General features: G+C 55.9%; 4 protein-coding genes and 4 non-coding genes across 16 annotated transcripts; 5 read left to right on the forward strand and 3 right to left on the reverse strand.

Moving 5' to 3' along the window:
• Positions 1 to 2884: 2884 nt before the first annotated feature.
• Positions 2885 to 9528, reverse strand: SURF6 (surfeit 6). The gene is made up of 5 exons (XM_036108140.2): positions 9341 to 9528; positions 8045 to 8278; positions 7375 to 7463; positions 6060 to 6260; positions 2885 to 5864 (listed from the first exon to the last, which is right to left on the reverse strand). The coding sequence occupies exons 1-5, from the start codon at positions 9432 to 9434 to the stop codon at positions 5385 to 5387; spliced, it is 1098 nt and encodes a 365-aa protein (XP_035964033.1). The 5' UTR covers positions 9435 to 9528; the 3' UTR covers positions 2885 to 5384.
• A 3612-nt stretch (positions 9529 to 13140) lies between these two features.
• MED22 (mediator complex subunit 22) lies at positions 13141 to 19568 on the reverse strand. Of its 6 annotated transcripts, none has more exons than XM_036108282.2 (5): positions 19453 to 19568; positions 18851 to 19004; positions 17291 to 17371; positions 16345 to 16553; positions 13141 to 13907 (listed from the first exon to the last, which is right to left on the reverse strand). In XM_036108282.2, exons 2-5 carry the CDS (start codon positions 18971 to 18973, stop codon positions 13712 to 13714), a joined length of 609 nt encoding a protein of 202 aa, XP_035964175.1. In that variant the 5' UTR covers positions 18974 to 19004; positions 19453 to 19568; the 3' UTR covers positions 13141 to 13711. The 6 variants fall into 6 exon arrangements, 5 of the variants coding, with proteins under 5 accessions (XP_035964175.1, XP_035964193.1, XP_035964160.1 ...); XM_036108300.2 differs by having other exon boundaries at positions 16345 to 16505; positions 19416 to 19556; XM_036108267.2 differs by having other exon boundaries at positions 19416 to 19548.
• Positions 19569 to 19584: 16 nt separating this feature from the next.
• Positions 19585 to 22851, forward strand: RPL7A (ribosomal protein L7a). The gene is made up of 8 exons (XM_036108239.2): positions 19585 to 19722; positions 20292 to 20412; positions 20834 to 20983; positions 21260 to 21400; positions 21600 to 21679; positions 21981 to 22111; positions 22406 to 22475; positions 22684 to 22851. The coding sequence occupies exons 1-8, from the start codon at positions 19720 to 19722 to the stop codon at positions 22786 to 22788; spliced, it is 801 nt and encodes a 266-aa protein (XP_035964132.1). The 5' UTR covers positions 19585 to 19719; the 3' UTR covers positions 22789 to 22851.
• Positions 20679 to 20753, forward strand: LOC118546115 (small nucleolar RNA SNORD24). Its single transcript, XR_004922444.1, has one exon. It is a non-coding gene; the product is annotated as a small nucleolar RNA SNORD24 (small nucleolar RNA).
• Positions 21447 to 21519, forward strand: LOC118546130 (small nucleolar RNA SNORD36). Its single transcript, XR_004922460.1, has one exon. It is a non-coding gene; the product is annotated as a small nucleolar RNA SNORD36 (small nucleolar RNA).
• Positions 21838 to 21910, forward strand: LOC118546133 (small nucleolar RNA SNORD36). The gene has a single exon (XR_004922463.1). It is a non-coding gene; the product is annotated as a small nucleolar RNA SNORD36 (small nucleolar RNA).
• LOC118546142 (small nucleolar RNA SNORD36) lies at positions 22246 to 22313 on the forward strand. The gene has a single exon (XR_004922466.1). It is a non-coding gene; the product is annotated as a small nucleolar RNA SNORD36 (small nucleolar RNA).
• Positions 22852 to 23080: 229 nt separating the features above from the next.
• Positions 23081 to 26717, reverse strand: SURF1 (SURF1 cytochrome c oxidase assembly factor). Of its 4 annotated transcripts, none has more exons than XM_036108194.2 (9): positions 26636 to 26701; positions 26497 to 26548; positions 25681 to 25814; positions 25518 to 25600; positions 24822 to 25013; positions 23964 to 24036; positions 23721 to 23883; positions 23326 to 23407; positions 23081 to 23256 (listed from the first exon to the last, which is right to left on the reverse strand). In XM_036108194.2, exons 1-9 carry the CDS (start codon positions 26684 to 26686, stop codon positions 23187 to 23189), a joined length of 900 nt encoding a protein of 299 aa, XP_035964087.1. In that variant the 5' UTR covers positions 26687 to 26701; the 3' UTR covers positions 23081 to 23186. The 4 variants fall into 4 exon arrangements, with proteins under 4 accessions (XP_035964087.1, XP_077918107.1, XP_035964095.1 ...); XM_078061981.1 differs by having other exon boundaries at positions 23081 to 23239; positions 26636 to 26694; XM_036108202.2 differs by lacking the exon at positions 26497 to 26548 and having other exon boundaries at positions 26636 to 26717.
• Positions 26718 to 26737: the final 20 nt, after the last annotated feature.

Raw genomic sequence — 26737 nt, forward strand, 5'->3', positions numbered from 1 at the left:
TCTGTGTCAGGCTCATCCGAATGAACAGACAGAAATAGCTTGAAGCTCATTTAGCCCATCTCCCTTGCATTTTACGTTAATGATGTGCTGTTTGGTGGACAGATAGTCCCATCTACCCAGCTCCGTTGAGAATGCCGCTTGTTGTCATAAGAAGCCTGCTGTTTCTCAACCACGGCTCCCGTCCCTGAAGTCAGTGGCGACAGGGACCATGAGCGCAGCCTAGAGATTCTTTGCATTCATTGGGTTTCCTTGTGAACCTTTTGGTTGTGAGTCCATCTGCCTCACATCGCTGTAAGTGTGTTTCTTATTCACATTACTGAGTTCAGGCTTGCTTTGTGGTCCAGGTGGAAACTCCTTCCCTTTGATAAGGGAATAGAATGGATTATCAGTTATGGCCACAATATTTACTCTTAGTCCTGTGAAGTTCTTCCTGTTTGTTTTGTTTTTTACAGCTTTGAAGGACCTTTACCTTTGGTTGGTGTTCTTTGGTGTGTTTTTCAATACTTTGGAATTTCTCTTTGCACTTTCTTAATGCTTTATTCCATTTTACTTCCCTACATGTTTTGTCTATGCCTCTCAGAGGTGTGTAAAATTTTACGAGTGTTTATTCTTTCGTATCCTGCTTCTAATATTATTTCTGTGATGACTTATATTTCTTCCACTCTTTCATGGGCTTGTCTGATTTTTTTTAAATGATTTTATTTTTAAGTAACCTCTACGCCCAATGTGGGGCTTGAACTCACAAACCTGAGATCAGGAATCACATGCTCCACAGACTGAACGAGGCAGGCTCCCCTTGCCTGATATTTTTCAATCCTTCTGTTGACTCACTATCTCCTCAATAAGGTCGTTTTTCTACTTTGGGCTTTCTTTATAGAGGTGATTGCTTTTTTAATATTTTTAGTTCTTAAATATTTGAGAAAATTCACTGGCAAAAAGCGTTTTGGCGTGGGTTCTTCAAGTGCACCTGCTATCGGCTCTTTGCTTCTTTGTATCGTGTCATATTACACAGGTCTCAAGCGAATTCCCACTTTGAAACTCATTGAAGATAAGGTTCTTCCCGGCCCAGGTATCTGCCCCAGTGTCAATGACGCAGGATGAAACATAATTATCTTTCGGAGCAACAGGATTTTCCTTATGGCCCAAGGCTGGATGTGCAACCTTCAGCTTTTATATCCCTGAGTCAGAGAGAAAGGAAGCTGTAGGAATGCTCTCAAAGCAACGTCCCTGTCACCACAGCCCCCACCACAGAGGAGTTCCAGCCAGGGCGGTGGAGTCTTTGTCCCCTCACCACACTCTGCTTCCCAGAACCAAACTCCCACGCAGGCTCCAGCTGCCACACTTCCCCTCACCTTCTCGGGGCTGTCACAGGCTTTGTATTTGCATCGTGGAGAAGGAGACTTATCAGGCCTCCCAGAGATCTACAACCAAGGACAGCCCCTCCTCACTTCATTCTCCTCCCATCCAATCCCTGCTGGCTTCCGCACCGTCAACTGTTGTATGGGTTGGGACATCAATGCCTCCTCCTTACACCTAAGGTGGGCTTGTTTTCTATTTTCCTAGTTGGCTTTGGTGCTTTCTGAAATACCAGCTTTATGCTACATCATCAAGTTGGGTATGCCATAATCTCTTAATCCCCTTTCTGCTTACATCAACAGTTGTCATCTACAGCTTGCAGTTAAGAGCCGTGATTGATAGAGAAATTTGCGCCAGGAGTGGTGGCAGGCAGCCTCTCCTTGGGAGGCATCAGCCTCTTCAAAGCATCCTGGCCCTTCCTCTGGGCACTGACTAGGCTGCATTTCTGTGCCCAATGAAGGTAGGTGCAGCCATGTGACTTGTTTTGGCCAGTGAAATGTGAGAACGTGTGGCGCTTGCAGACAAAAGCTTTCAGATCCAATGTTTTTAGTCTGCCTGTTTTCCTAACTGATAAACTTTACCACTGAGAGCAGTTTCAGGTTCTCAGCAAAACTGTGAGGAGCCAGCGTCCTCATCCTCACGGCCATCTCACTTTCCTGTGTCTAGACTTACAAGCAGAGTCAGACCCCAGCAGGCCCCAAGTACCCAATTACAAGGTCAAAGTAGGAAGGTTCAACTAAGTAAACAAACATTTGCTGCTCTATATCCAAAATTATCAAGGAAATATGTGGGAACTGATCCGGGAAGTACCTGGCCAGAAGGCGGGATGCAATGTCAGACTGGCATGCATCTGGAATCAAGATTCAGTGGGCCAGCTAGGGAACTAGGAAGGATTCAGTGATTTCCTCTGTTGCCCAAACAAAACCCCGAGTCACTGAGGTCCACACTAAAGTAAGTGAAGCTTCCGGAAATCCCCTGGAATAACAGAAAGGTAAGAAACCCCAATGGAGAGGTAGGCTTGTTGGAGGAGCCTTACCATGTTACCTGCTCATCCACCAACAGATGGCCAGGGGCGGATCCAGAAGACACACCTTTGCCACATGCAGAGCTCAGACACCCTGGAAAAGCAGCACTGAACCTGGAACGCTGGTATGAGACCGTAACTGAGCTCCCAGGGCCAACGCACGTGTCACACCCAAGAGCAGAGAACACGCAGCAAAGTGTTATTTCCACAGGCCATGTATGCAAGCTTCCTGCGACTTTCTGCCAGACTAGTGCAGTGAACTGGATGAGACGACCCACCGGGGTCTGGAGACCCCTCTCTCTGACCCCCAACCCCAGGTCTGGTGAACAGAAGCCTCACTTGAGCTACCTGATGGGTCACAGCCCCTCACTGAATTTCTTAACATGCATTAGTTCAAGTCCTGGGGCCCCAAACACGAAGGAAGGCTGGCTGGGATCCTTCTTCCGAGCCCCACCCAAAGAGCCAGGGCCAAAAGGAGACTACTGCTGACCTTAAAACCGCTGGTACTTGCAAGAAAATGGGTTTATTCGGGAATAGCAGAGAATTGCAATTTGGGACATACAAGCTAAGTAAAACCACAGACAACTCCAACAAAGAAAGAAGTATCATTTTATGAGGAGAAAGTTAGAAGGGGCTGTCCTGAACCAAAGTCCACTGGACAAGAGCCGGAGTTCAGGGCGAGGGCAGTTTCTCACTGGCTGAGTTGCTGGGGTCGTGGATTTCTCACAGGAGATGAAGCGTCCATCCTTCTCTTGGGTCTGTAGTGCGGATTCTCTCCTGTGGAGGATACTTCTGCTGGGGTGTGTGACGGTTCTTTCTGGAATGGACTCCGGGTGACACAGTGCACGAGAGCTCCTCTTTCTGGCCTCCTGACTCCGTTTTAGTGAGCTTTCCCTGTATTACTTTTCATACTACCATGATCTTCGGGACTGTTGGAACCCCAGTTCCTGTGCAGGAGGGGTTCTGGTTAGGGCAATCTTCATCCGCTTCCCTCTGCCCGAGCGGGAGGTACCTTTGAAACTGGGGCCTACCACCATTTGGTTCTGGAAATGTTTGTGACATTCGGCCCTTGGAGGTTTTCTCCCACAATGCTGTACTCAGTTCTTCCACACCTGAGGCACACAGCATCCAAGTGTCTATCAGGCCTCCTAGACCCACTCTGTGCTTTTCTGACCTTTTCTTCTCTATTATCCATGTGCTATCGTCCACTAATGCCCCTGGATGAGCTGCTTGTGTTGCCCCCCTGCCCCAGAACACATCATGTGCCGCCCTGCCCCACACACCAGCAGCCCCGAAGCTCTGGGCCAGGGAGGGGGTGACTGACCAGGCCTGGGGAGGCCGAGAAGGTGATTCAGGGCATTTTCAGTGCTGACACTTGGGAGTTAGGTTCCATCTCCCACAATGACACAGAGGTAACTCAGAAGTACGTTTTTAAACTTCTAAACATGAAACTTCTACAATCACGTCTCAACTATAACAACTAAGTCATGCCGCGGCCAAACAACACCCCTGGTAGGACGCCGATTCCTTGAAACGGAAACCTTGCTTCGTGGACCAGGCGGTCAGTTCTCGTTGCTGCTCCAGATGCGGGTGGAGAGTCTGCACCTTGTTTCCAGACACACCGCTCTGTGTCCTTAGACAAGCTCATCAACTCTCATCTAGACCTTCCGTATCCACCGGAGTTCTGCCGGGTGTTTCTAGGCCTAAGAGAGGCACCAGAAATCCTCTGCTTTTGTCTGTGAGCGGATTTCCCCTGGGAGACTTGCAGCTCCATCACTGGGGGCGTCAGAATCGCTCTGCCTGCAGGGGGCGCGGAGCCCCTCCATCCCGCAGTGATCTACTCTCCCCTCCGCAGTGCTGTTTATCCTCAGGTCCTCTGTCCGGTACAGCCACGCCAGCCTTTCTGTTACGGTGTGTTTCTTAACTGGAACTCAGTCAAAACAGTTATTGACGGCTTTACTGAATTATTACTCAGGAGCCATGAAATCCCCCCCGGGGTCCTGTGCGTCTGCAGCGGGTCTGCCTGCCCGCAGGTGTGCGTGGAATTCCACCGCCTCACTGGGCATCTTCCATCGCCTCGCCGAGTCCTAGCTTCTAGCCTTCCTTGTCTCCTGCCTTCTCCTGGACTGACGTCCTCCAGCCCACCCCGTCTCCCCCTTCCTCCCAGCATGGCGCACACTGTGCTGAACTTCCAGCCCGCATCTCTTTTTTTCCACTAAAGATTTATTTTAGAGAAACAGCAGGAGCGGGCAGAGCAGAGGGAAAGCAATATAGAATTTCAAGCAGACTCCACGCTAAGGGTGGAGCCTGATGTGGGGCTCCATCAGAGGACCCTGAGATCAGGATCTGAGCCAAAACCAAGAGTCAGGTGCGCTTGAATCACTGAGCCCCTGAGGCAGCCCCCAGCAGGCATCTCAACTCTTTTCAGGCGGGTGTTTACCTTAAGCTCTAATTTTTGCTTCTCTTACAAATCAACTCAGGATAACTCCCTCCCAGTCACACCCAAGGTTGGCTCCACCCTCTGCCAGTCACCTGAGGCCAATGCCACCTTGGACTGGGCTACAGCAGTTTTGAGTTTCCTTCCTTCCAGGTGAGTTTTGGACTGACCTGGATAGTCCCAAAGGCCATTCTTTCCCAGCTCCTGTCAACCCAAGAGAAGAAGGAGCCAGTGAAGTGCCCCCACTGGAACCCTCACGCCCTCCACGCATCCCTCACCCTGCAAACTTCTGGGGAGCTCTGCGGCCTCCCAAGAGAAGGCTGGAACCTGGACCCGGTCACCTCTTTCCAGGCTCTGAAGATCTAGTTCTCCATTCTCAACAGCGCTCCCTTTCCTTCTTACATGGGAGCGGAGCCCTCACAACCAGTTTGCAGGGTGAGCCCACGGAACCCCCCACCACTTCCGAGGAGCCTAGACCGCACAGACCGAGCTCCTGGCCGCAGTCACACGAGGTGCCAGCGCAGCCCCAGGTCAGGGACGAGGTCTGGGCGCCCGGGCTGCAGGCCCTCACGCCAGGCCGGCCCGCTCCAGGTCCTGGGGCAGGATCCGGCCCTTCTTGCGGGCCTTCTCTAGGCGCCGCTCGGCCCGGGCCACCTTCTTCTTGCGCAGGTTCTGCCGCCGCTTGTCCTGCCGCCGCTGCATCTTCTCAACCACTTGGGCCGTGCGCTTCTCCCACCTGCGCTTCCGCTGCTCGTGCCGCTTCTCCTTGCGCTTCAGGGCCTCCTGCAGCAGGTGCTCGTCGTCCCGGATGCGCACGCCCTCGGCCTTGTACAGCAGGTTGGTCCACTGCATCTTGCTCTCCAGCTCCCGCGCCTTCCCCGCATCCTGGTCCCGCAGCTCTTCCAGCCGAGCCTGCCGTGCCTGCAAGCGCTCCAGCAGCTGCCGGTAGTTCCTGCCCGTCAGCGGCGCCAGGTTCCCCTTCAGCTTCTGCCTCTTCTCCTTCCGGCGCTGGGCCTTGCTGGCTGCTTGCTCCTCGGTCACCTCCACCTCAGAAGGAAAGGTTGCAACCCAGGTGAATTACAGCTTTACGGTGCCTTTCCCTCAAACGCTCACAAGCACCCCCGTGGGCAGGCACTGGTCGCTACCCCACTTTGCAGATGGGCAGTTGTGGGCCAGAGGTCACACAGCCAGCCAGGGGTAGAGCCCGGGTCCCCACGCTCCATGGCTGTGTCCGCCCCTCACCTTATTGAAGAGCAGCCCCGGCTGCACCTCCTCGTGGGGCTGCTCATGGGGCAGCTCATGGGGTGGCTTGGCAGCCTCCGCAGCCTTTGCCACCTTCTCCTTTGCCCTCAACTCCCTTCGTTTCCTCTTTTTCCGGTCCCGCTCCTGCTTTCTCCGCCGTCTCTTCTCCAAAGCGGCAGGAGACAGCTCCATGTTGTGTCCCTGGAGGAAGGGAGCAAAAATTCATGTATAAGGTCCTTCCAATTTGTGGGGCCCCGGTCTGGGACGTGGAATCAGGGCAGGAAAGCAGGTGAGGAGACTGCTGAGCAGGACAAGGTGCCCACTGACTTCAGTGTTCCCCTGTGAAATGATCTATCACCTAGAACACAAGGGACCCCCAAAAGGACAAGAGAACCCCGGAGTTCATGGTTTCCAGACCCCAGGCGCATCACACCAGGGCGCTTTATAAACACGGTTCCTCTATCTTTCTAATGCTTCCATAGGGAACATGTCCTGCATCACTTCATAGATGAAAAGAACAAATTTAGCCAAAGCCACCAACTAGAACGTGGCATGAGATCAGAATGACCCAGTGCCTGTGCTGACCATGGCACCATTCTGCTGGTGACATCCCTGACCCCTTCCTTCTAGAGGCTAACAAGAGAACCCTAGACCAGGCTGACCCAGACCTGTGTGCAGAAGGACCAGGCCCGGAGCTTGGACCACTCCTTAGGAATGACCCCCGGGCTTATCCCCGGGCAGATGCACAAAGAAGCTGGGGGACCGTCCCCACACAGCAAGAGGCCCAGGGCATGTCCTCAGGAAAGGGCAGGTGGTGGCTGAGTGGGAGGACTACAATGCTAGCACAAACAGCCCAAGCCGGTTCAGGTCTGGTGCTCCCTGTGCAGATCACCTCATCTCAGGTCCTCGCCTGACTTACAGGGCTGTCATGACACTTCGGGGGACAGAAGTGCTGCCTGGTATGTTCAGCAAAGGCAGCTTTCCAGAGAGAGGAGGCTGAGCCTCTTTCGAGGGCACAAGGAATCTGCAGCCCAGCACAGACCATACAAGGCAGGTGACCCTGGGAACGCAAGCTCCCAGAGAAGCCACAAACCACACCTGATCTCTTGCCAAACAAAGTTGCCAAGGCCCTGGCAGGACCCGCTACAGGGGTGGGAAAAGCAGCTGAGGTCCCTCCGGTCAGCCCTACAATGGCTGGCAGAGCTGGGAGCCAACCCCACAAAGAGCACCAAGGCACCTTCTCCTCCAGGCAGAGCAGGGAAACCACTACAGGAAACCACACTGCTCCCTGAACCCCAGCGGCCTCCCCGCTCACCTGGCCCCGGGCCTCCCGCATTTTTTCATGTAGCCGCTGCCGCACAACATCCAGGGCAAACAGAGAGTCAAGCTCTGTGACCAGGGTATCTGTAAGGAAGGAAGTGGAGAGCTGAGAAGAAAACCCCTCCCTGATCGTCCCGTCCCTTTTCCCAAGGCCCAGCTTCAAAGCCTGAACCTCCACACACTGCCCCCACCCCACGACCGCCAGGTGGCCACTCGTCCACCTGCAGGGCAGTTCCAGTAAATTCTACTCCACCTCTTCAGGCTGGAATGGCCCCTAAGACATCCTCCAGAACAGAACACCCCTGTGCAGAAGGACCAAGTGTGACAAAACACTTCCTACAGGTCAAGCCAAACCCATCTCTCATTTCTTCCAACTTCTGCAGCCTGGGTTTCCCTACGTCTCTCCACAGGTCAGTTCTCATGACTCCCCTTCAGACACTTGCGGGCAGTGAGGCTCTGCAGGGCAAGCTGCTCCAGGTCCTCAGGGGGACATGACCTTGCCCCTCACCAGACCCAGTTGCCAAGTGGCCTGGAACCACCGTGTACTTCCAGGGATCTCATCTACCCAAGAGCCCCTGGATCTGTCCCCTAAAGCTCACTCTATGGAAAGTCTCAAGGTACCCCAGTGTGCCTGGCACCATATTTTCTTAGGACCATGTTTTCACCTGATCTCAGCTGGCCCTGCTCCACATCCCCATCTGCTGGAGATCCCATGGAGCTGAAGGCCTCTCCCTCCTCAGGTACTGCTGGCTTTTTGTCCCTGGAAGATGCTGGAGACTTTTCCCCTAGAGCCTGGGTCTTCAGCTCCACAGCCTTTTCCCGCTCCCGGGATTTCTTCTGCGTTTTCTTCCTCTTCTTTTTTGGGGGCCCAGCAGCTTCTGAGCCTTGAGTTTTGCTGGCTGAAACACAAAATTAAAAAGGGCTGCAGTCCCAACCTTTGCGACCCATTCAACTGGCAGGAAAAGTCTTGCAAAAGCTTTGATCCCAAAAGGAGGCTGGGAAGGACGACCCACCCTTATCTGTAGAGCTCAGACCCACAAACCCTAGAAAGCACATCGGCCACACCTCTCAAAACCCTGAAAAACATCCACACTTGACCCAGCAGTCTGCCTGTGAGAATCCATTCTGGATATGCACAAAGATATGGCCTCAGAGATACTCATCACAATGTCGTCTGAGAGAATAACTAGGAAAACCTAAATACCCATCTACAAGGTCAAGTTAAGGCACTGCTATGGATAAAGTGCTGCTAAATGATGACGCAAGTTTCATTTTAACGAATCAAGTAAGGTTCACATTTAGCAGATAAAACGGATACACAAAGTAGAGTGTTTTAATACATAAACTATGCTCATGGGAAGAAAACCTAAAAAGACATAAACCTAAACTATAACCGACTACTTAAAAAAACTCACTGAAGTTTTTTAACTTTGTATACTGAACAAGCTTGCTTTGCATAAAAACAAAAGGTCGTTTTTTCTCTAGCTCCCTGCAGCCCCTGCCACTCTCCCCTCCTCCCGGCCCAGGCAGCACTCCCAGGTCCCAGCTCCTGTGAGGTCCGCCTCTGTTTCACTTGCTTGTGTATCGACCTCCCAGCCACCCATGCCCCATAAACTCTCACTGCCAGGAGGCATCCCGGTTGCCTGCTTCTCACTACCCTGCCCACTCTACCGGGTCACCTCCTCCAAGCCCCGCAGGAGCCGCCCGCCCGGTGAGCGGATGGAGCTGGATCTCCCGGAACCCCTAGGCTGATGCCCACAACAAGCAGGGAGACAGCGGCAACTTTAAACACCCCTTGTCTGTCTTCCTAAAATCTTACAAGCGTGTTTCGCGCATCTACGCGTCTAACCCAGCCGAAGGCTACAGGGTACAGTGCGGGGGACGCCGGCCGGCCGCAGCGGGCGGTGCAGCACCCCCCCCCCCCCAAGTCCTGCCAGGCCCGACCCCGGGCGGCGCATTACCGGACTTGCGTTTCTGCGGCTCCGGGCTGGGCTGGCAGCAGATTTTCCTGGCCAGGCCCTGCAGGTAGGCGTCCTTGGCGAGCAGAGAGGCCATGGCCGCAGTCTCCGCGACCCTCCTCGTGTAGCACACACACTACCCCGGCAGCTTCCGCCGCACCACCCACGCCGGAAACCGCGCGTTGCGCAGGCGCCGCCGGCCGAGCGCCGAGCCGCCAGCGCGCGGTGCTCGATTAGCCAGGCTTGGCCCCACCGGAAGAAGCGCGTGGGGCGGGGCGCAAAGCATTGTGGGCTTTGGGCGGGTTCCGTGGTTCCCGGGCGCTGCCCGCGGCCCGGGAAGGAGCTGGTGCCCCCCACCCCCAGCACTGTGCCGCGTCCACTGTAGGCGCTCAGTACCTGGGGGCAACAGGACAGACCCGCCGTGGTTCAGGCCTCTGGGGACTCGAATCCCAAGCGGACCCTGGCGAGAGCACGTCCGCTCAGAGAGGACCGCGCGCCTAGCAGGTGCGGGGCGTGCTCCAAGCGCTGGAAAAAAACACGCACCAGTGTCCTCGGCAGGTTTGCGTTTCGGTGGTGACGGGTGAAAGTAAGACAAGCACAGGATGAGTCGGGTAATAGGGAGTGCTCCGGAGAAAAGTCCGGGAGGAAAGGGATGTGAGGTGTTGTAGGGAGGATGCTGGGGCGCTCAGGGAAGACCCACTGGAATCTTTGCTCTGAACAGTGCAATCACAGACTAAGATTTACAACAAGGCTTCTCCCTTAAGAACTGACGGGGGGTGGGGCGCCTGGGTGGCTCAGTCGGTTGAGCATCTGCCTTCAGCTCAGGTCATGATCCTGGGGTCCTGGGATCGAGCCCCCAGTGGGGCTCCCTGCTCAGCGGGAAGCCTGCTTCTCCCTCTTCTTCTGCTGCGCGCTCTCATTCATTCATTCATTCATACATACATACATAATAGATAAATAAAATTAAATATAAAATTTAAAAAAAGAATTCGGGAAGGAAAGGAGTGTTCACCAGCCTGAGGCTGGAGAACCCCGCACCTGGTTCCTTAATTCATAGCAATGGACAGGCTTTGACACAACCCAGAGCCCTTTGAGGGTTGCCTTGGGGTGAGTAGAGAAGGGGGCCTTGCGATATTCATCAGGGGAAGGGAGAGACTGGGGCATGGATTTATAAATTACAACCTCAAAATATATTTAAGAAGGCTTCTGATGTTATATTTGAAGCACTAAGGATTTAACTTTCTACTCCTAATCTCTGTCATAAGGTGCCGTTTTGAGGAGAGGATAGCTTCATCGTCTTCCCCCACAGATTTTCAGTGCACACAGTCTATCTAATCTCTATACAGCACACTCACTGAGCCGTAAACATGTTCTTTCTGGCACCGTTAGTTTTAACCATCAAAGCCAGACCCATTGAGGGACAGGGATGTGAGCCGGGGGGGGGGGGGGGATGATGGGTCCTCTTTCAGCGAGACTTCCGGTCCACACCCCAAGTCTGGGGTTCTCTGTCCTGCATCACCATCTCCAGGGAGGTCTTTGAGGCTTTCCTGAGGTCTTTGCTGGACAGGGGGTAACGGATGCCAGCAGAGTTGCCACAGAGAAGGGAGAAAAAAGTTGAGTTCCGAGTGCAAATCTAGATTTATGGGCCTTAATTTTAAGTTACCTTTTCTGTGAGAGTTGTCTGGAGGGTGTAACCAGCTAATCCTACCTCCTCCCTGAAGTTCTGTCCTCACAGGATTTTGGGAACCCCAGATGACAGGCCTTCCTCCTACCTACCTGCTGTCTCCTCTCTGGGCCTCACTTCCCTTTTCTGTCAACTCTTACTGCACAGTGACCCTCCTCAGGGCTCCTGACTTGGTGCTGATGACTCCCCTGAACTCCAGGCCCACTTCTGGACATCTGAGACACATCTCCATGAGTATGTGCAGAACCCTGCCTCCCCCACTGCCTGCCTTCTCTGTCTGTTAAGGCCACTCCATGCTTCGAGGCTCAGATCTTGAAGCCACCCTGCCTCCTCTCATTCCCCACACCCAGTCCTTGAGCAAATCCTGTTGGCTGTCCCTTAAAAGTAGCCCCGGGGGGAGCTCAGTCAGTTGGGCGTCTATTAGTGTCGCCTTCCCCCAACCCTGCCTCTCTCTGCCCCTCCCCTGCTCATACACTCTAAAATGGATAAATCTTTTTAAATAAATAAATAGTATATCGAGAACTGTACTTCACCCACTCCAGACCACCACCCTGATCCTGTTGTAGATTTCAAAAGACTAGAAGAAATAGTAAGTAAATGTAGTGCAAAATAAAAATAACAAGATATTTGGAGAACAACTGGGGAAAGTAGAATGTGTCATGATCCTAGATGCTATTACGGAATGATTGTTCACTTTGGGCCTGATGCTGGCCTTGAGCCGTGGAGAGTGTTGGTTTTTCTTAGATAGGCAAGCTGGCAGGTATTTAGACGTGAGGTGTCATGAGGAGGCCAGCAGCTATTAAATCAGGTAGTTTTTATAAACGAGAGCGCAAGGTGCAAAAGGTGAATCCAGAGACGCGTCTGTGTGGGTGTTCTTTATGCGACCTTTATGCCTTCATCAGGGGTTTGAACGGTAAAACACATGCGATACAAAGGTGGTATGACTGAGGAGCACCCAGGGTTTAGCGATGTGGAGGCCCCTGGGGACCCTAATACATGTAGCTCGGCTGGGGTCATGGAGACAAAACCTGCAGGAAGCTGGCTCAGAGGAGAGCTGCAAACAGCCCGTTTCTCCAGTGAGTTCGTTCTGCTGCCGGGGCATGGGCTGGAGAGGAAGAGGTGGCGGAGAGCTGCCTCGCTTTAGGAGGAACAACTTCATTTTCCAATGGGAGCCGTGGCCCAGCCCAGGAGAGCCTAACACCGATGATGCAGAGATCTTGCTGCTTGGGTGTTTGGAAATTGAAGACACTTGAAACCCCACCATCGGGTTTGGTCGACTCCAGGCTTTTCCCCACATGGGCTTCCATTGGTTTTAATCCCTTTTTCCATCGTTAGTGTTAAGTACAAGTTACTTCTGCAATTAAGGTGTTTCGGGAAGAGCTCATCATCTAGTTTCTCAGTGGGAAAACAACTTCCCCAGACCACCCCAGGAAACCAGGACCAGACCCAGGACTGGGCCCCATGCTCCCACTTCTGTGGTGCCTCTGCTTGGCTACGGGTGGTGGGGGTGGTGGTCTCTGGGACCCAGCATAATTCAGCATATGTCCCTCCCTGTCCTTGAGACTGGATTGTGGGCTGTCACCTCCCCCACATACCGACCGATGTCTCCCTCATGAGGAGATAAGGCATGCTGGTGACAGGGCATGGGGTTGAAGTCCCAGTTCTTCTGGTGTGACACCCCCCCGCCCCGCCCCGCCCCCGTGAGCCTGGTGCCGAGGCATCGGGCCCAGCATTCCCTGTGGGTTGAGTCCTGACTTCTGCGGCTTCATTTCCCAGCTCAGTGACCGCGGACACACCACTTCAGCCCCTTCCAAGCCTGTGCAGGCGACTACAGCACAGATTCCAGGTGCGGTGAGGACAAGAGGGACCAGAAGTGCAGGCACCCGGACCTTAGAACATGCAGCAATGGCAGCGATTTTTCAATCACCAAATATTAAGGACTTTCTAGATCCCAGGCAGTTCTAGGCAATGTCAATGCAGCCACAGCCCCAAACTGACCAAGTCCCTGCCCAAGCCCAAGGCTGTCCAGGCAGAGCCTAGGAGCTGCTCTCCCAACAGCCACTGGGAAACCAAGGGTGGTCCCAGAGTGGGCCAAGATTAGCAAGAAAGAGCCAACCAATGCAAAAGGGCAGTGCTGTTTTTATTCAACTGTCTTATTACAAAACTACCAGAACATATATGGCAGAACTAGGAAGGTTCCAGTCCTGGCTTCGGCGAGAGCAGGCAGCATCTCTCTCCCCGCCACAGCCCTGTGGGGACAGTGAGCTAGTGCAGGGACCCTTAGGACAAGGCAGCAGGTGTAGCTCTGCACAGAGGGCCTGGCCTGAGAGGGGGAGTCTGGACTTGGCTAATATTGTCCACTCTGAGCACCATCCTGCAGCTTTTAAATAGCAGGACATCCTCCTGCCCCACTACCGGGGCCTCAACAGGACTGTCCAGGAACCTTCTGCCCAGCAGGCCAGGAGGGCTGTGAACAGAGGTGACCACTCAGAAGGAGATGGGCCACCTTGGAAACGGCTGGGGGAGCTACTTTTCCCCAACACTCCTGGCAGGGGGTGGGGGGGCAGCTGTCCCTGGGCTAAAGTTCTCAAGGGGAAGCAAGGCTGAAAGGAGCAAAGCTGTGGCGAGCCCGGAAGGGACACCAGACTTCCTAAGAACCTAGAGGTGTGGGGAGGGGAGCCCTGGGAGGCTCAGGCGTGCTCCGTGGGGCCGGGGCCGGGGCCACCGGCATGGGAGTGGGCAGGGGCCGCAGCCTGCAGGGGGCCAGCGCTGGGCTCCGGGGACGCCAGCACAGGGGCCGAGAGGCCATCAGCAGAGTCTGTGTCGAGGTCCAGCCTCCAGTATGCTTCGCACAGAGGCAGGTCATTAGCTTCGCAAAGACTTGAGCTTTTCCACCACCAGAAACCCAGGGAGAGACAGGAGCAGGCAGAGACCGACGGAAGCCGGGGCGGGGCGCGGGGGCAGGGAAGCAAGATAGAAGCAGAGTTAAGAAAACAGACCACACCCCAAACCTGCCTTTCCCCTCTTCTTCTCTGTGCTGGCCCCTCTCCACGCAGGCCTGGCTAAAGGGGGGGGGGGGGGTGTGTGGGGCTGCCCTTGCTTCAGGGTCCAATACAGCATCCCACCGGAGGTGCCCTTCAGGACCAGCCACCAGCAGGCTGTGTGACCTTGGCAGGTCCCTCTGACTGACCAAGTGTATTTCCCAACTGACAGCCACAAGGCTGAGCCAGCCCGTGCCGCCGCCCCCTATCCCGGCTCCAGAGCTCGCTATGGTCTCTCCACAGTCACTACACTTTGCGAGGACCCCAACAGCAGAGACCCTGTCTTGTTTTTGGGTTCTCTGCCCCGCAGGGACTCTGCCTGAATCGGGGACAGAACCAGGAGCCCTGGTGTTCTGTGCTGCACCACTCTACCAGCTGTGTGGCCGACAGGCCCGTAGGCCCCCTGAACTCGTCTCCCTGCCTCTAACACGGGTCAGCAGTGTTGGCCTGCCCAGGCACGGGAAGACCGGGGTGAGGATGCAGGTGAGGAGTATGACTCACTAGGGCTGTCCAGGGGTGACTAGAGCTCAGAGGTCCCACAACTATCTGACCCCAACCTCCCTCCCTCGCTTCTTCTGCCTTCAGTGGTTTGGGCACAGAGCGGCATCCCAAGGAGAGCAGAGGGCAAGAGGTAGAGAAAGAGCGAGTCACGAGCAGAGAGCGGGCAAGTGTGGACACCGGCATGCGGGGCATGGCAACCTGTGTTGGGGGCTTTTGGGGAGGGGCACAAAGCCTGGCAGCCGTGACTCAACTGAGCCCTGGCCTTACACAGGTATTTGCACACGAGGGAGGCACCAGGGACAGCAAGGACCCCCCTGGGTGAACCAGAGACTGGCACGGCAGGACGCGGGAAGCCTGGCACTCAGGCCCCTGGGTTCCCTGCAGTCTTATCAAAGTGACTTTGGGCGGGTCCCTCACCACCACCCCTAACCTGGCGCTCAACCTCAAGAGGCAGGGCTAAATTATTGTCCTGTAACCACTCAGTCCACAAGCCCGGTCCTTGGGGGCAGCAGGAAACAAAAAGAGGGACGTGAAGGGATTCTGCAAAAATCCGCGGGGCTGTGAACCATGTCCCTGGCATGGTCTGAGACACAGACAGCACCCCCACCCCAGGGACCCCCTCCAGACCCTTCTCTGAAGGCCTGGTGTGTACGAGGTGCTTGCCGCCATGTCTGCTGAGCCGATGGGTATCAGGGACCAGAGGTGGCCCCAGAACCCTCTGGGAAAGTCTAGAACCACTCCGGCTGGACAGTGGCACTGTCCCTTCCCGTAGAGGCCAAGATGGCCAGGGACAGTGAGGGCTGGCATTGAGTACAGGGCAGGGAAACCAAGGCCCAGACCACAGACCATGCTGGCTCTGGGCATCTGTGGCCCCAGCACGGCCTCCATGGGGCAGAAAGGAGCATCTGAAAAAGCCACCACAGGAAGGACACGTTTGTCTGGGCAAGGGCATGGGGGGGCACCACTCCGTTTGAACAGAGACTTGACTTTCTGAGCTAATGGGGACAGAGGTATAAGGCCTCCCTGTCTCCAGCTTCAGTTCCCCCGTGTATGTTACACCTGGACTCTGATTTTTCAGGACCCCTTGGGCTCAGACGACTCAGGTTTCAGGATTCCAAGTGGTGCACGCGGGCTGGGGTGACAGGTCTTGCCCACTGCCGTATCCCTGGGGCCCACCATGGGCCTAACATGTAGGCAGGCTCTGGTCTGTGAACCAGGCTGAGCTGAACAGGAACTCAGTGGTCTGGGTACCCCAGGCCCAGCTCTCAAGGCCATCCTCTGCTCGGGTTTCTTCCTCCTTCCCACCCCCACACCACCGTGGACCCTGACACACACGCTGAAGATTCGGGGATACCCACATGGAACGGCATCTCTAGGCAAGCACTGGCATCCCGCACATTCAGGGCATGAGCCTGGGCTGCCAAGAGAAGCTAGCCCAGGCCTGGCTGGAACGTTTAAATATTGACTAAAAAACTAAGAGAAGCACGCAGGCCCAGAGTGAGGCAGTGGACAGCCCCAGCAGGAATGCTGGCTCTGCCCTCCGCTCTGGGGCTTGGCCCACCCAAACCCTGAAGTTCTGTGACTTTCATCCTGCTGCCCAGGGCCTGGCAGGCGGCGTAAATTGTCCATCAATTGCTCTGACCGTGAGCTCTGCTCTGAAACCCAGGCACGTGTCTGTGCTGCCAAGACCAGGAAGGGTTTGCAAAAACAGGGCCTTCGGGGCCGCAGGCCGGGCCCGGGCCCCCAGCTGTGCTCTGCGCGGGGTCCAGCCCTATCGGTACCTGGACGAGTAATATTCCTCCTCCAGCTCGTACAGGTCGATGGAGATCTCGTCCCGCAGGGCAATGAGCTTCCTGTCACACTCCTCCTGCAGGGCTCGCAGCTGCTGGTTGCGCTGGTCGATGGCCTCGTTCACCGACGGGAAGTCATTGAGGATGAGGAACTGCTTGAGGTCAGACACCAGTTTCATCAGGGACTCACCAGCTCGGACCTGAGGCCATCAGAACCAGGGCAGGCGTGCTGAGGAAGCCGCCGCGGCCCCGCCTCCGTTTCCTTGTCCGTCAGGTGGGACTACAGCACTGACCTTCACAGTCGTTGTGCAGTGAGAGAACCGAAAGGGACCCACGGGAGGACAGGGTCTGTGGCCCCCACCCATGGACATGCTTCCAAGGCAGGTGCCACCAGCTTCCCAGCCCCCCCCCCCCGGCTGCCGCGCAGGGGTACGGACCCTCCCTTACACAGGTTATGCTTCGCAAAGCCTCAAGCCCCACAGGTAACACTACCGTCCCGTGTAACGCCTGCCCCTGCACCTCCTTGGGAGCAGCAAGCAGGCCCGTTGGGCAGGATTCCTCTGGGGCTTTTCCATGCGTTTGCACCCGTGGGCACACATCCATGGAAACATTTGGCTGATGTGCTTGTTCTGGGACATCAAAAGCGATTAAAACGCACATCTTGGTTTGTTCGGCAATTTGCTTTCGCTCTCATAACGAATCTCCGGGAGCTGTCTCGTCGGCAAGGAAGGGTCGACCCCTTTCTAACCATCACACAGCACTCTCCGTGATGGATGTGGCCGACTATCTGCCACCCCCTGCGCAGCTGCCAGACAGCCCTCCTCTCGAGGGGAGTCTCCTGAGAAGTGGTTTGCCCACTCGCCCCCCCACCCCCCCTCAAAGGTGGGACCACAAGGCTCCTGCAGCCCTGGACCCTGCCCTCCACCGAGTGACTCACAATGTTGGCAGCTCGAACGTGCATCTCGTAGTTGTCCTGCTCGCCCTGAGTGGCCCTCGACACTTGCGTCTCGTCCTCGATCTGGAGGGCAGACAAAAAAGCCCCAGAACTGGCAGGTGCCCCAGCCCACAGGTAACTAGCCGGCTGCAGGACACCCACCGCCGCTGCCTCCTGCCTGCCGTCCACTTTACCTTCTCCGCTACGCACCGCGGACCAGACCGTGGCCGGCGTTCAGCCTCACCCCCTCCTGTCCTAAGGAGCTCACGGGCACTTTCACCGGGAAAACGGATGCCTGTGGACCCTGACTGCTGTGCCACCTGCAGGGAGGTCTAGGTCAAGTCTTCTTTGGGGTGTGGAGCCGTGTTTGGTATAAGATGGGGTCGCGAGCTCAGATGCTCAATAAACTGAGCTGCTGAATGCATAAAGGCATGATGTATTTCTTTTGAGCAACTATTTACTAGCTCTTCCAGGCTGCCAGGTGCCACGTTAAGGGCTTACTTAACCACCATTATCTTGTGGAATTCTCACCGAAGCCTGGACCGCCATCCTAGGTTTACAGGTGGGCAAAGCTGAGACAGGGACAGCTCAGAGAGTGCATCCAAGGTGTCTCCGTCAGCGCACGGAGGAGCCAGGAGTGCTGCCTGGCCTGGTCTGTCCAAAGTGCAAGCTACTCAGAGCTCCCGCCCATCCATGGGACAGGGCTTCCACAGGGGGCCTTGCCAGCCCTGGGCTGGGGGCAGGGCACCCTAAAGTAAGGAGCTGGATTCCTGGGTTCAAATCCTGGCTCTGCCGGCTGTTGGCAGAATGACCTTGGCAAATTAGTCTTTTGAGCCTCAGTTTCCTCCTCTGCAAATGAAAAAGACAACACTACCTGTCCCACAGAGCTCGCGTGAAGGTTAAATACAGTAAGACACGACAGCTCTCACGACACGGCGTGACACACGACGAATGCATGCTAAATACACCTTAGCTTTCTTAATCATGGCCCTAACAGCCTTCCGAGGTCTACAGCAGTCTCAAGATCCACCCCAACTTGCTGCACTGCAGCCCAGCAGGCTTGCCAACCGGATCCAGACAGCCGGTTCCAGCCACCTGAAGGGACCTTCCCCCGCCTTTCTCCCTGACTGCATTGGGGGGCAAGAGCAACCACGTCTGGGCTGGAGTCACGCCCCACCGCAACCACTGTACACAGACAAATTCACCCAATCACCAGAAGGGCCTTAGGATGCAGGGGCAACAGAGGCACGGAGAAGTCTGGTCTTCATCCAGACCCATGCTGCTGGTTAAGGGGCGCTGGACGCGGAAGCCAGGCCATCTCACCAGGGCCTGTAACTAGCTGGTTTATTTATCGGTTGACCTGTTTGCTACTCCGGACCCCCCTGCTGCCCTCTCCAATATTTTCCCCATGCGGACAAAGGCCTGGCCTGTGCGTTCACTGCTGGATCCTCCCCACCCGTGTGACACCTGACCGCAGCAGGCCGGCCACTCAGCTCACCACTGGCTAGACCCCTCCCCTTCCCTTGGTCTCAGAGGGGCAGGAGCCGGCCTGCCCGCCCCCACCTTGGCGGTCTTGATGATCTCGGTGAAGTTGTCCATGATGGACTTGACATCGTCCTTGAGCCGCTTGTTATAAGACTGCAGCAGCGTCTCCTTGCTCTGCGGCAGCGCTCTCTGCTGGGCCATGGCGGGGCCTCAGGCAGCTCGGAGGCGGCACCTGGGAGCCAGAGTCCGGCGTGAGCCGAGCCACCCCAGCTGCCCACCCTCCATGCCCAGCTCACAGAACCGCGATCTCGGGAGAGGCCCCTCCCGTCAGAGACTCGTGCGACCGTCAGCACACAAGCGCACTGCGGGCTCTCGGCTCCGGCCAGCGCGCGTCCGCCCGCCCCCCGCCCCTCCGCCGAGGCGTCCCTCCGATTCTATCCCCGCCGCACCCTCTGCTCCAGGCCGGGCCCCCGGAGGGCCGCCGCGCCCACAGCCTGCTCGCTCCGGGGGGCCTCGGCCGGGACCACCCTCCCTCCCCGCGCGCCCGCGCGCTCCGGCAGACTGGCCCGGGGCCTGCGCGCCGCCGACCGACCGAACTCGCGGCCTGGGAGTCACTTTGTAGCAGGGGAATGGGGGGTCACACCTGAGAAAAGACGGCGACCCCGCCCCGACGCCCCCACCTGGTCCGCAGAGCCCGGGGCGACCCGGCTGGGTACAGGGGTGGGGAGGGGTGCAGACGAGCGCACGCCCCTCCCCGGAAGTCCTGGCTCCCCGCCGCTCGCCGCGACCCGCCGCGCTAAGGCACCGCCCCCGATCGGAGGCGGGCAAGAGCGGTCCTGTCCCTTTAAATCCGAAATCCCGCGCAGGCGCCAGTTCTCGCGATCTCCGATGTCGCCTACATATTACCCACAATTCCCTTTTCTTTCTCTCTCCCGCAGCAACCCAAGATGGTGAGTGATCTTGCGGCTCGCTGTGTTGGCGCTGGGTCCGGCTTCTATCCGCTGCCATCCTCTTCGGGGCGTGGCCGTGCGGGGATCCCTCCACCGCCCGGCGCTAGGGGAGCCCCGCGGGGCCTGGCAGGGAGGCATCAGGCCGGGTGTAACACTGGAGGCTGCGTCCGGCAGTGCGGGGAGGAGGGCCCGGGCCGGGGGAGCGCAGCGCCGCAATGCGGGGCTCGGAACGCCGGGGCCGAGGGTCTGCCGCGCCGTGGGGGCTGCCCCAGGGGCCTCGGGCGAGGGGTTCAGCGCCAGCCATACGCCGGGCCCTTAAGGGGCGCGCAGTTCCGGGACGGGGCCGGCTCCGGCTCGGCCCGTGCGCGGCGTCGCGGACGAACGTGGCCGCGTGGCTGCCGGGGCTCGTGCAGAGGGTGTGGAGGGTGTTTGGTGCCTGAGCGCCAGGATCACTGACGTGGACGCGGGCGGCCGCCGGGCTCGCTGCTGGGCCACCCGGACGTCGGCAGCCAGCCCGGCCTCTCACGGGGACGGGAGGACCTGGTCTAACCCGGTTCCTTCTCGTGCAGCCGAAAGGGAAGAAGGCGAAGGGGAAGAAGGTGGCCCCGGCCCCTGCTGTCGTGAAGAAGCAGGAGGCCAAGAAGGTGGTCAACCCCCTGTTCGAGAAGAGGCCCAAGAACTTTGGCATCGGTGGGTAAGACGGGGGACGCGAGCACTCGGTGTTACTCCCAGGGAGCAGCGCTGCTTACCGAGCAGAGGATCGTGTCCTGTGCTTACTGGCAGCTCCTGGTGGGTCTGGGGTCGGAGCTGCCCGGATGGGAGTCCCATTTTCCATTTTCTGCTCACTCCCTGGGCTTGTGTGGGCGGTGATGGTGCGTGCGCGGGGTGTGGCCACCTGAGCGCCACTGTGCTGACGGGCAGGTGTCGGGGTCTCCCTGCGATCCCGGGTGTTTGTGTGCAGATGATGTGAAAGAATATTTGCTATCTGAGAGATGGTGATGACGCTCGAAACCACCAAGATCGCTGATGCACCTGCACCCTCCGAATGGCACCAAACACGGACTCCATGGGGGTTTGAGCCTCACTTACGGTGTTGCCCTTAACTTCTCAGGACAGGACATCCAGCCCAAAAGGGACCTCACCCGCTTTGTCAAATGGCCCCGCTACATCCGGTTGCAGCGGCAAAGGGCTATTCTCTACAAACGTCTAAAAGTGCCTCCCGCGATTAACCAGTTCACCCAGGCCTTGGACCGCCAGACAGGTAAGGTTCCACGGCACAAAACCAGCATCCGAGAAGGGGTTTTTTGGGCCAGGACGACGCTACCGTCTTTACTCTGATAGTACTACATTTGCAGTGTTTTCTAGGGGCGGTGGGTGTTTTCGAGTAAATTGAATTATTAAAATTGAGGACATCATGTCTAATTTCTGGAACGTGAAGGTGGCTTCTTGGACTACTTTCAGGGCAGTGAGCTAGCATTGCGTCGAGTGGCACAGACCAGAGCTTAAAACAAGCCTAAACTGACAATGATTCTTGCAGCTACTCAACTGCTTAAGCTGGCCCACAAGTACAGACCAGAGACAAAGCAGGAGAAGAAGCAGAGATTGTTGGCTCGGGCCGAGAAGAAAGCTGCGGGCAAAGGGGATGTCCCCACTAAGAGGCCACCTGTCCTTCGAGCTGGTGAGTGGGCCCCTCCTCACAGAGGGCAAGTGGTGGGACAGGCTGTTGGCAATGATGCATGAATTTCTTCACCTGAATCACTGTGAAGAGTAAAATCGAGCTTTTTAACCCTGAGTCACAGCTGGGCCCAGAGGAGAGCTGCTTTTGTGAACCAAGCAGCCCCTGCGGACTGCTCACACAAACTGATTGTGTGTCCTAGGGGTTAACACTGTCACCACCTTGGTGGAAAACAAGAAGGCTCAGCTGGTAGTGATTGCACATGATGTGGATCCCATTGAGGTACGTCTTCCTCGTTTTTAAGCGTTGATTGTTAGATTGGGTCTTGACGTCAATGCCGGGACAGTTAAAGCTAGATGTTGAGTATGGCGTGTTAGGCCAAAGTGGGGAGATAGCTTTTCGTTGAGGACGGTACTGACAGGTGATCCAGGTGATAGCCGTTGCGATGATGTGGATTTCTTACTGAATTAAACCTTGAAGTGGGAGTACATGAGCTTTTTAATCTTGAGCAATTGCTACTGAGTTAGCTTTTACATTCCTGCTTTTGGTCAAAATACACTCTAGAGCTAATGTTGTATTCCAGCTGGTGGTTTTCCTGCCTGCCCTGTGTCGTAAGATGGGGGTTCCCTACTGCATTATCAAGGGGAAGGCCAGGCTGGGGCGTCTGGTCCACAGGAAGACCTGCACCACTGTCGCCTTCACACAGGTCAACTCGTAAGTATGCAAGGGGGCCCCCAACTCCCAGCAGTCAGTAGGGGTGAGCCACCCCCTCCCCCAGTTCTTAATTTCTCAGGATTTTCCTTAAAGACCAAACGCCATACCTTAAAGGAATACGTTTATCTGAATCTTTGCCAATGATGGTTAACGAATTTCTTCACCTGAATAAGCCATGTGGTCATATTGTATCTGAGGCAAAGGGCTTGGTTGGGGCTAACAGTGAGCCCGTCCCTGCTTTCTGGAAAGGTAACTGAGAAGCAAATGACCCCCATTTCCTCCCTGTCTTTTTAGGGAAGACAAAGGAGCTCTGGCAAAGCTGGTGGAAGCCATCAGGACCAATTACAATGACAGATACGACGAGGTAAGCAGCAGCTTGACACAAAACACTGTCGGGTACATTGAACCTTTCATCAGGGGACTGGCAGGCCTGGCTCCTCCTGAGCAGTCCTACTTGACGAAGGACTTGGAGCAGCCAAGTAGAAGACCACATGGGCTGACCTAGTTTTGAGAGTCTTGAAGGAGGCCACACTGACCCCTCAGGCCACACTGACCCCTCTCTGTCGTTGCAGATCCGCCGCCACTGGGGAGGCAACGTCCTGGGTCCGAAGTCTGTGGCTCGCATTGCCAAGCTGGAAAAGGCAAAGGCTAAAGAACTGGCCACCAAACTGGGCTGAGTGGATGCTGTTGAATTTTCTGTACATAAAAGTAATAAAACGTTGTCTTTCAGCCAGTGTCAATTGGCGTTTGGGGTTGAATATAATTGATCTTCTGTTAGTTTGGGATGGCGGCAAGTGTTTTTCAAACCCAGGGTCTGTGCTGGGCACAGGGCAGGAGGTGTGGGTTGACCTGTTCTGAACAAGCAGCCTCAACCACTCAGTCGCACGTCGTACTTGAACATGCTGACAAAGCTTGGATTTTATGATCAAGACCGTTAACTAGCACAGGTAGAATGGCAGGCAGACGACAACAGGTGTGTAAGATTTATTCATACCAATAGTACCTGATCCTATATAAAAACAAAGCTTGGAAATCAGTGACTCCTGATTTATCGTGATTCTTCCGCTCATTAATCTCACACACCAGGACTCCGACGTAGGAATTTCTTAAACCACAGGTAGGATGTAGCTGCACAGAGTCCATACCTTGGGTTGAAGAGAACAGTCAGCGTTTGGAAGGGGAAGACTTGGGAGCAGCTAGAGACTGGGACTTACCAGGTAATGATGTACTGCATGTGCTCATTCCTCAGAGTGACTCGGGTTTGCCCTCCAATGGGTCCCCCGGGGACTGTGCTCCCTGCAGAGACAGTGGGCTCAGTGTCCACAATCACTGTGTGTCTCCCTACAGTACTTTGGCCAGCTGTTTCCTTGGGGCCTTCCAGAGCTCTTGCATGGCCAAAATTCAGTGAGGCCTTTTTTTTTTTTTTTTAACCTGTAACCAGCCCCATGTTGCCTCCTTCCCTTAGTACCTGACAGACATCCACACTCCTCCCACACATGCTAAAATATAAGCAGTAGCAAGTACTGAAAACGTCAGGGCTGAGAGGAAGGTAGAACCAGGTGTTTGCAAAAGCTACGTGCTCTTCTGGGGTGGGCTGGTCACAACGTACGGAAGTCCGCATCAATGAAGATGGGGTCTGCGCCTGTGAGCCTGGCCATGGCCTCCAGGTCCCGGTAATGCCAGTGGTTCCTTTCGGGATTGTTCTCCGGGACAAAGGGCTTCCTAGTTTCTGTCAGCCTCACCATCCCAACTAGGTCTACTTCTCCCTTGATCTAGAAAGGAAAACGAGATTGCTCTTCAGGGCCTGGTTTCTAGAGAGCCCTGCTCACAAGGAAGGGTTCACGCCCCTTACCTGGCCTTTCTGCCGTGTATCAGGATTCACCTTCTTCCTGGGGACAAACCCTCTATTTACCAGGATGGTGATTCTGGAGTAAAAGGATGCTCTTTCAGGTGCGGAAGGGAGTAACAGAAGTATGCTCTGAGGTGGGGAAGGGTTTTGGAATAAAGATGATCACTGGTCGTCCTGGGAAGGGTTTAAAACAGGGAGGCAGCTGCAGGAGCCACGGGGAAGGTCCTCCTTTCTCCTGGCCGGGTCTTGATTGGCAGGGCCATCAACTCTGAGGACAGACCTCCAGGGTCCCTGGTAACAGCCCCCATCTCTGCTTCCCTCTGTGTTCCTCACCCACGGCCGGAGTTCAGATACCCAGTTAACTTTCCCAGTTAACTGCAGCAGCTGCCTTGTGTACCTGCCTCCAGTATCCTCTTGGGGTGGCAGGGAGACCCTCCCAGACCTATAGCTGGGAAGTTGCTCTAGCTGATCTTGCAATGCCCCCTTGCTGGACAGGTCATTTCCTCTCCCCGTATTGCCCTTCCCATCTCCCGACTCCAGGCGTGGTCCAAGTAGTCCCCTTGGAATCCTTCCCTAACCCCACCCCCTCCAGGCAGAGCTGGGGGTGCCTTTCCTTTCTCTCGACTTCCTCTCAGTAGCCCCTCCTCATGCCGCACCACAACCATTTAATGTGTTGGCCACGAGACAACTCCACAGGGTTGATTTCATTCACCTCTCCAGAAAGCTCCACAGAGGAATCATTCAGTAAGAAGTGAAATGAACTGGCTTAACAATGTCAGAAATACAAATTCCAAGGAATTGAACCTTTCTGGGTATCTTGGATTTGCCCAAGGTTGGTGCTTCGCTGCATGTTCTACTCACCCCAGGTCAGTGCAGTGGAAGGGGGTGATGACGTAGGCACCACTCTCGGGTGAGGAAGAGAGACGGCCAGCCTCCTGGGCCTCCCGGGCAGGGTCCACCATGGTCCGAGGCATCATGTACAGCTCCTTGGAGTGGTCAAAGTGCCCTCTGACCTTCACTGGCCTGTACTCCAGACTTTTCAGTTCCATTGGGCTACATGGGAGTGGGGACAAGTGAGGCTGCGGCCAAGCAAGGTTTGGCAGGAACTTCAAACCCTTCCGGGGCTGCACATCACAAATACGGCACACATGTTTGCTCCCCTGAACGGAAGCTTTGTTGACCCTATCTATCCCTCTAAGTGCCTCAAAATGAGGAGTAGAGGCAGTAGAATCACTTAGGGCACTTTTTCAAGATAATGCTCTCATGTCAAGCCATGACATGAAGGTGCACTCTGCCCTCACACACCAGGTAAGAATTACTGCTATAGGGGCCCATAAGCACTGGGGGGGATCCCTCAGGTACAACGCATCTGAAAGAAAACTCAGCATCAATGATACTCTTCTAAGCATGTCAGGCAGCTTCCCAAGGGTGATCAGGAAGCCAATAGGACAACTGATTTTGAGGGCTCCCATCTGAGGGTCAGGACTACAAGCAGAGGCCAGGCCCTGCTGCTGACCTCAAGTGAGACCAGTCCCAGGTGGGCAGCCACACACTCACTCAACTGGCAGGGGGATGGGCTCAGCCGCAACTCTAGACTCCAGCTCTGCTATCAGCTTCAGCTTCCACTTTCGACGCTGGACCTATGGAAACAGTGCGAACTCGAGCGGATGGCAACAAGGTCAAAAGCTCAGAGCCACCAGAGCTAGAAGCCTGTCTTTACCTGCCACGTCCCCAGGCCAAAGGCAGTCACAGGAATGAGAAGCAGGAACCACTGGAAGAAGGAGTCGTCCTGCACTTTCGTGGCAGGTGCCTCGGCTGCAGAACTGCCACACCTGCTTGGCCTCCAGGCCAAACCTAGGAGGTTTTACAACACAGGCATGGGGTCAGAAGCCCTCGACAAATGGAAGTGGAGCAGTCAATTCCTCAAGGAGACGCCACCTTTACTGCCGGAGAGTGAACAGACCACAGCCTGTGTCCAGCCCGGCTCCTAAACAGGGCCGGCTCGTGGCACACTCAGGGGATGTTTACTGACTGAATAAACAAGACCTAGGGCTTAGTCCTGGCTCTGCCACCAACCGCCCACCCTGGGTAACCACCTCATGCCTTTTACACAAGAATACTCTGCGATGTATTCCACACCCGCGCAGAGACAGAACCGGGATAAACTCGGGATATTGGCTCAAAGAGCTCTTCCAACAGCTTGTTTTTCACTGCTCATTGATTTAAAGATGGAACAAAATACACAAAAATACATTTTAGCTGTCGGAGTGTGAGTCTCATCAAATCAGAGCATTACGGGCCTTGTGGACGGCAAAGCAGCAGGCCGGGAGCGGGCTCACAAAGCACCCTTCTTTCTCGCACAGCGGTCCCCTCTGCCGTACGTGCACGCGCCCCCTGCAAGCCGTGGGTCCCAGACACCCGGCTTTCAATCTTGGGCCGGCCCTCCTCAGCCCTGAGCAGTTCGGTGCCAAGCGGGGGGGCGGGAGCGCGGGCCGCTCTTCCCGGGCGCTCAGGGCACACGCGAGCGAGTCCTCACCCGGCCTTAGGGGGACCGCAAGGACGCTCCTCCTGACCGCGCGCGGCGGGCCCTGCGGAGACGGGGGCAACGGCTGAGCTCGGCCAGGCCGGGGCGCGGGCCCCCCAGCGCACCCGACATGTCCCCGCGCCGCGCTCACCGCCGCCGGCCCCGCGGCCCGCAGCCCCAGCCACCGCACGACCGCCGCCATACCCCGCCGGCACTTCCGGGCCTGGAGGCTTCTGCTTCCGGGGCGCCGCCG

This window comes from Halichoerus grypus, chromosome 14 (assembly GCF_964656455.1).
Source record: "Halichoerus grypus chromosome 14, mHalGry1.hap1.1, whole genome shotgun sequence".
NCBI lineage: Eukaryota > Metazoa > Chordata > Mammalia > Carnivora > Phocidae > Halichoerus > Halichoerus grypus.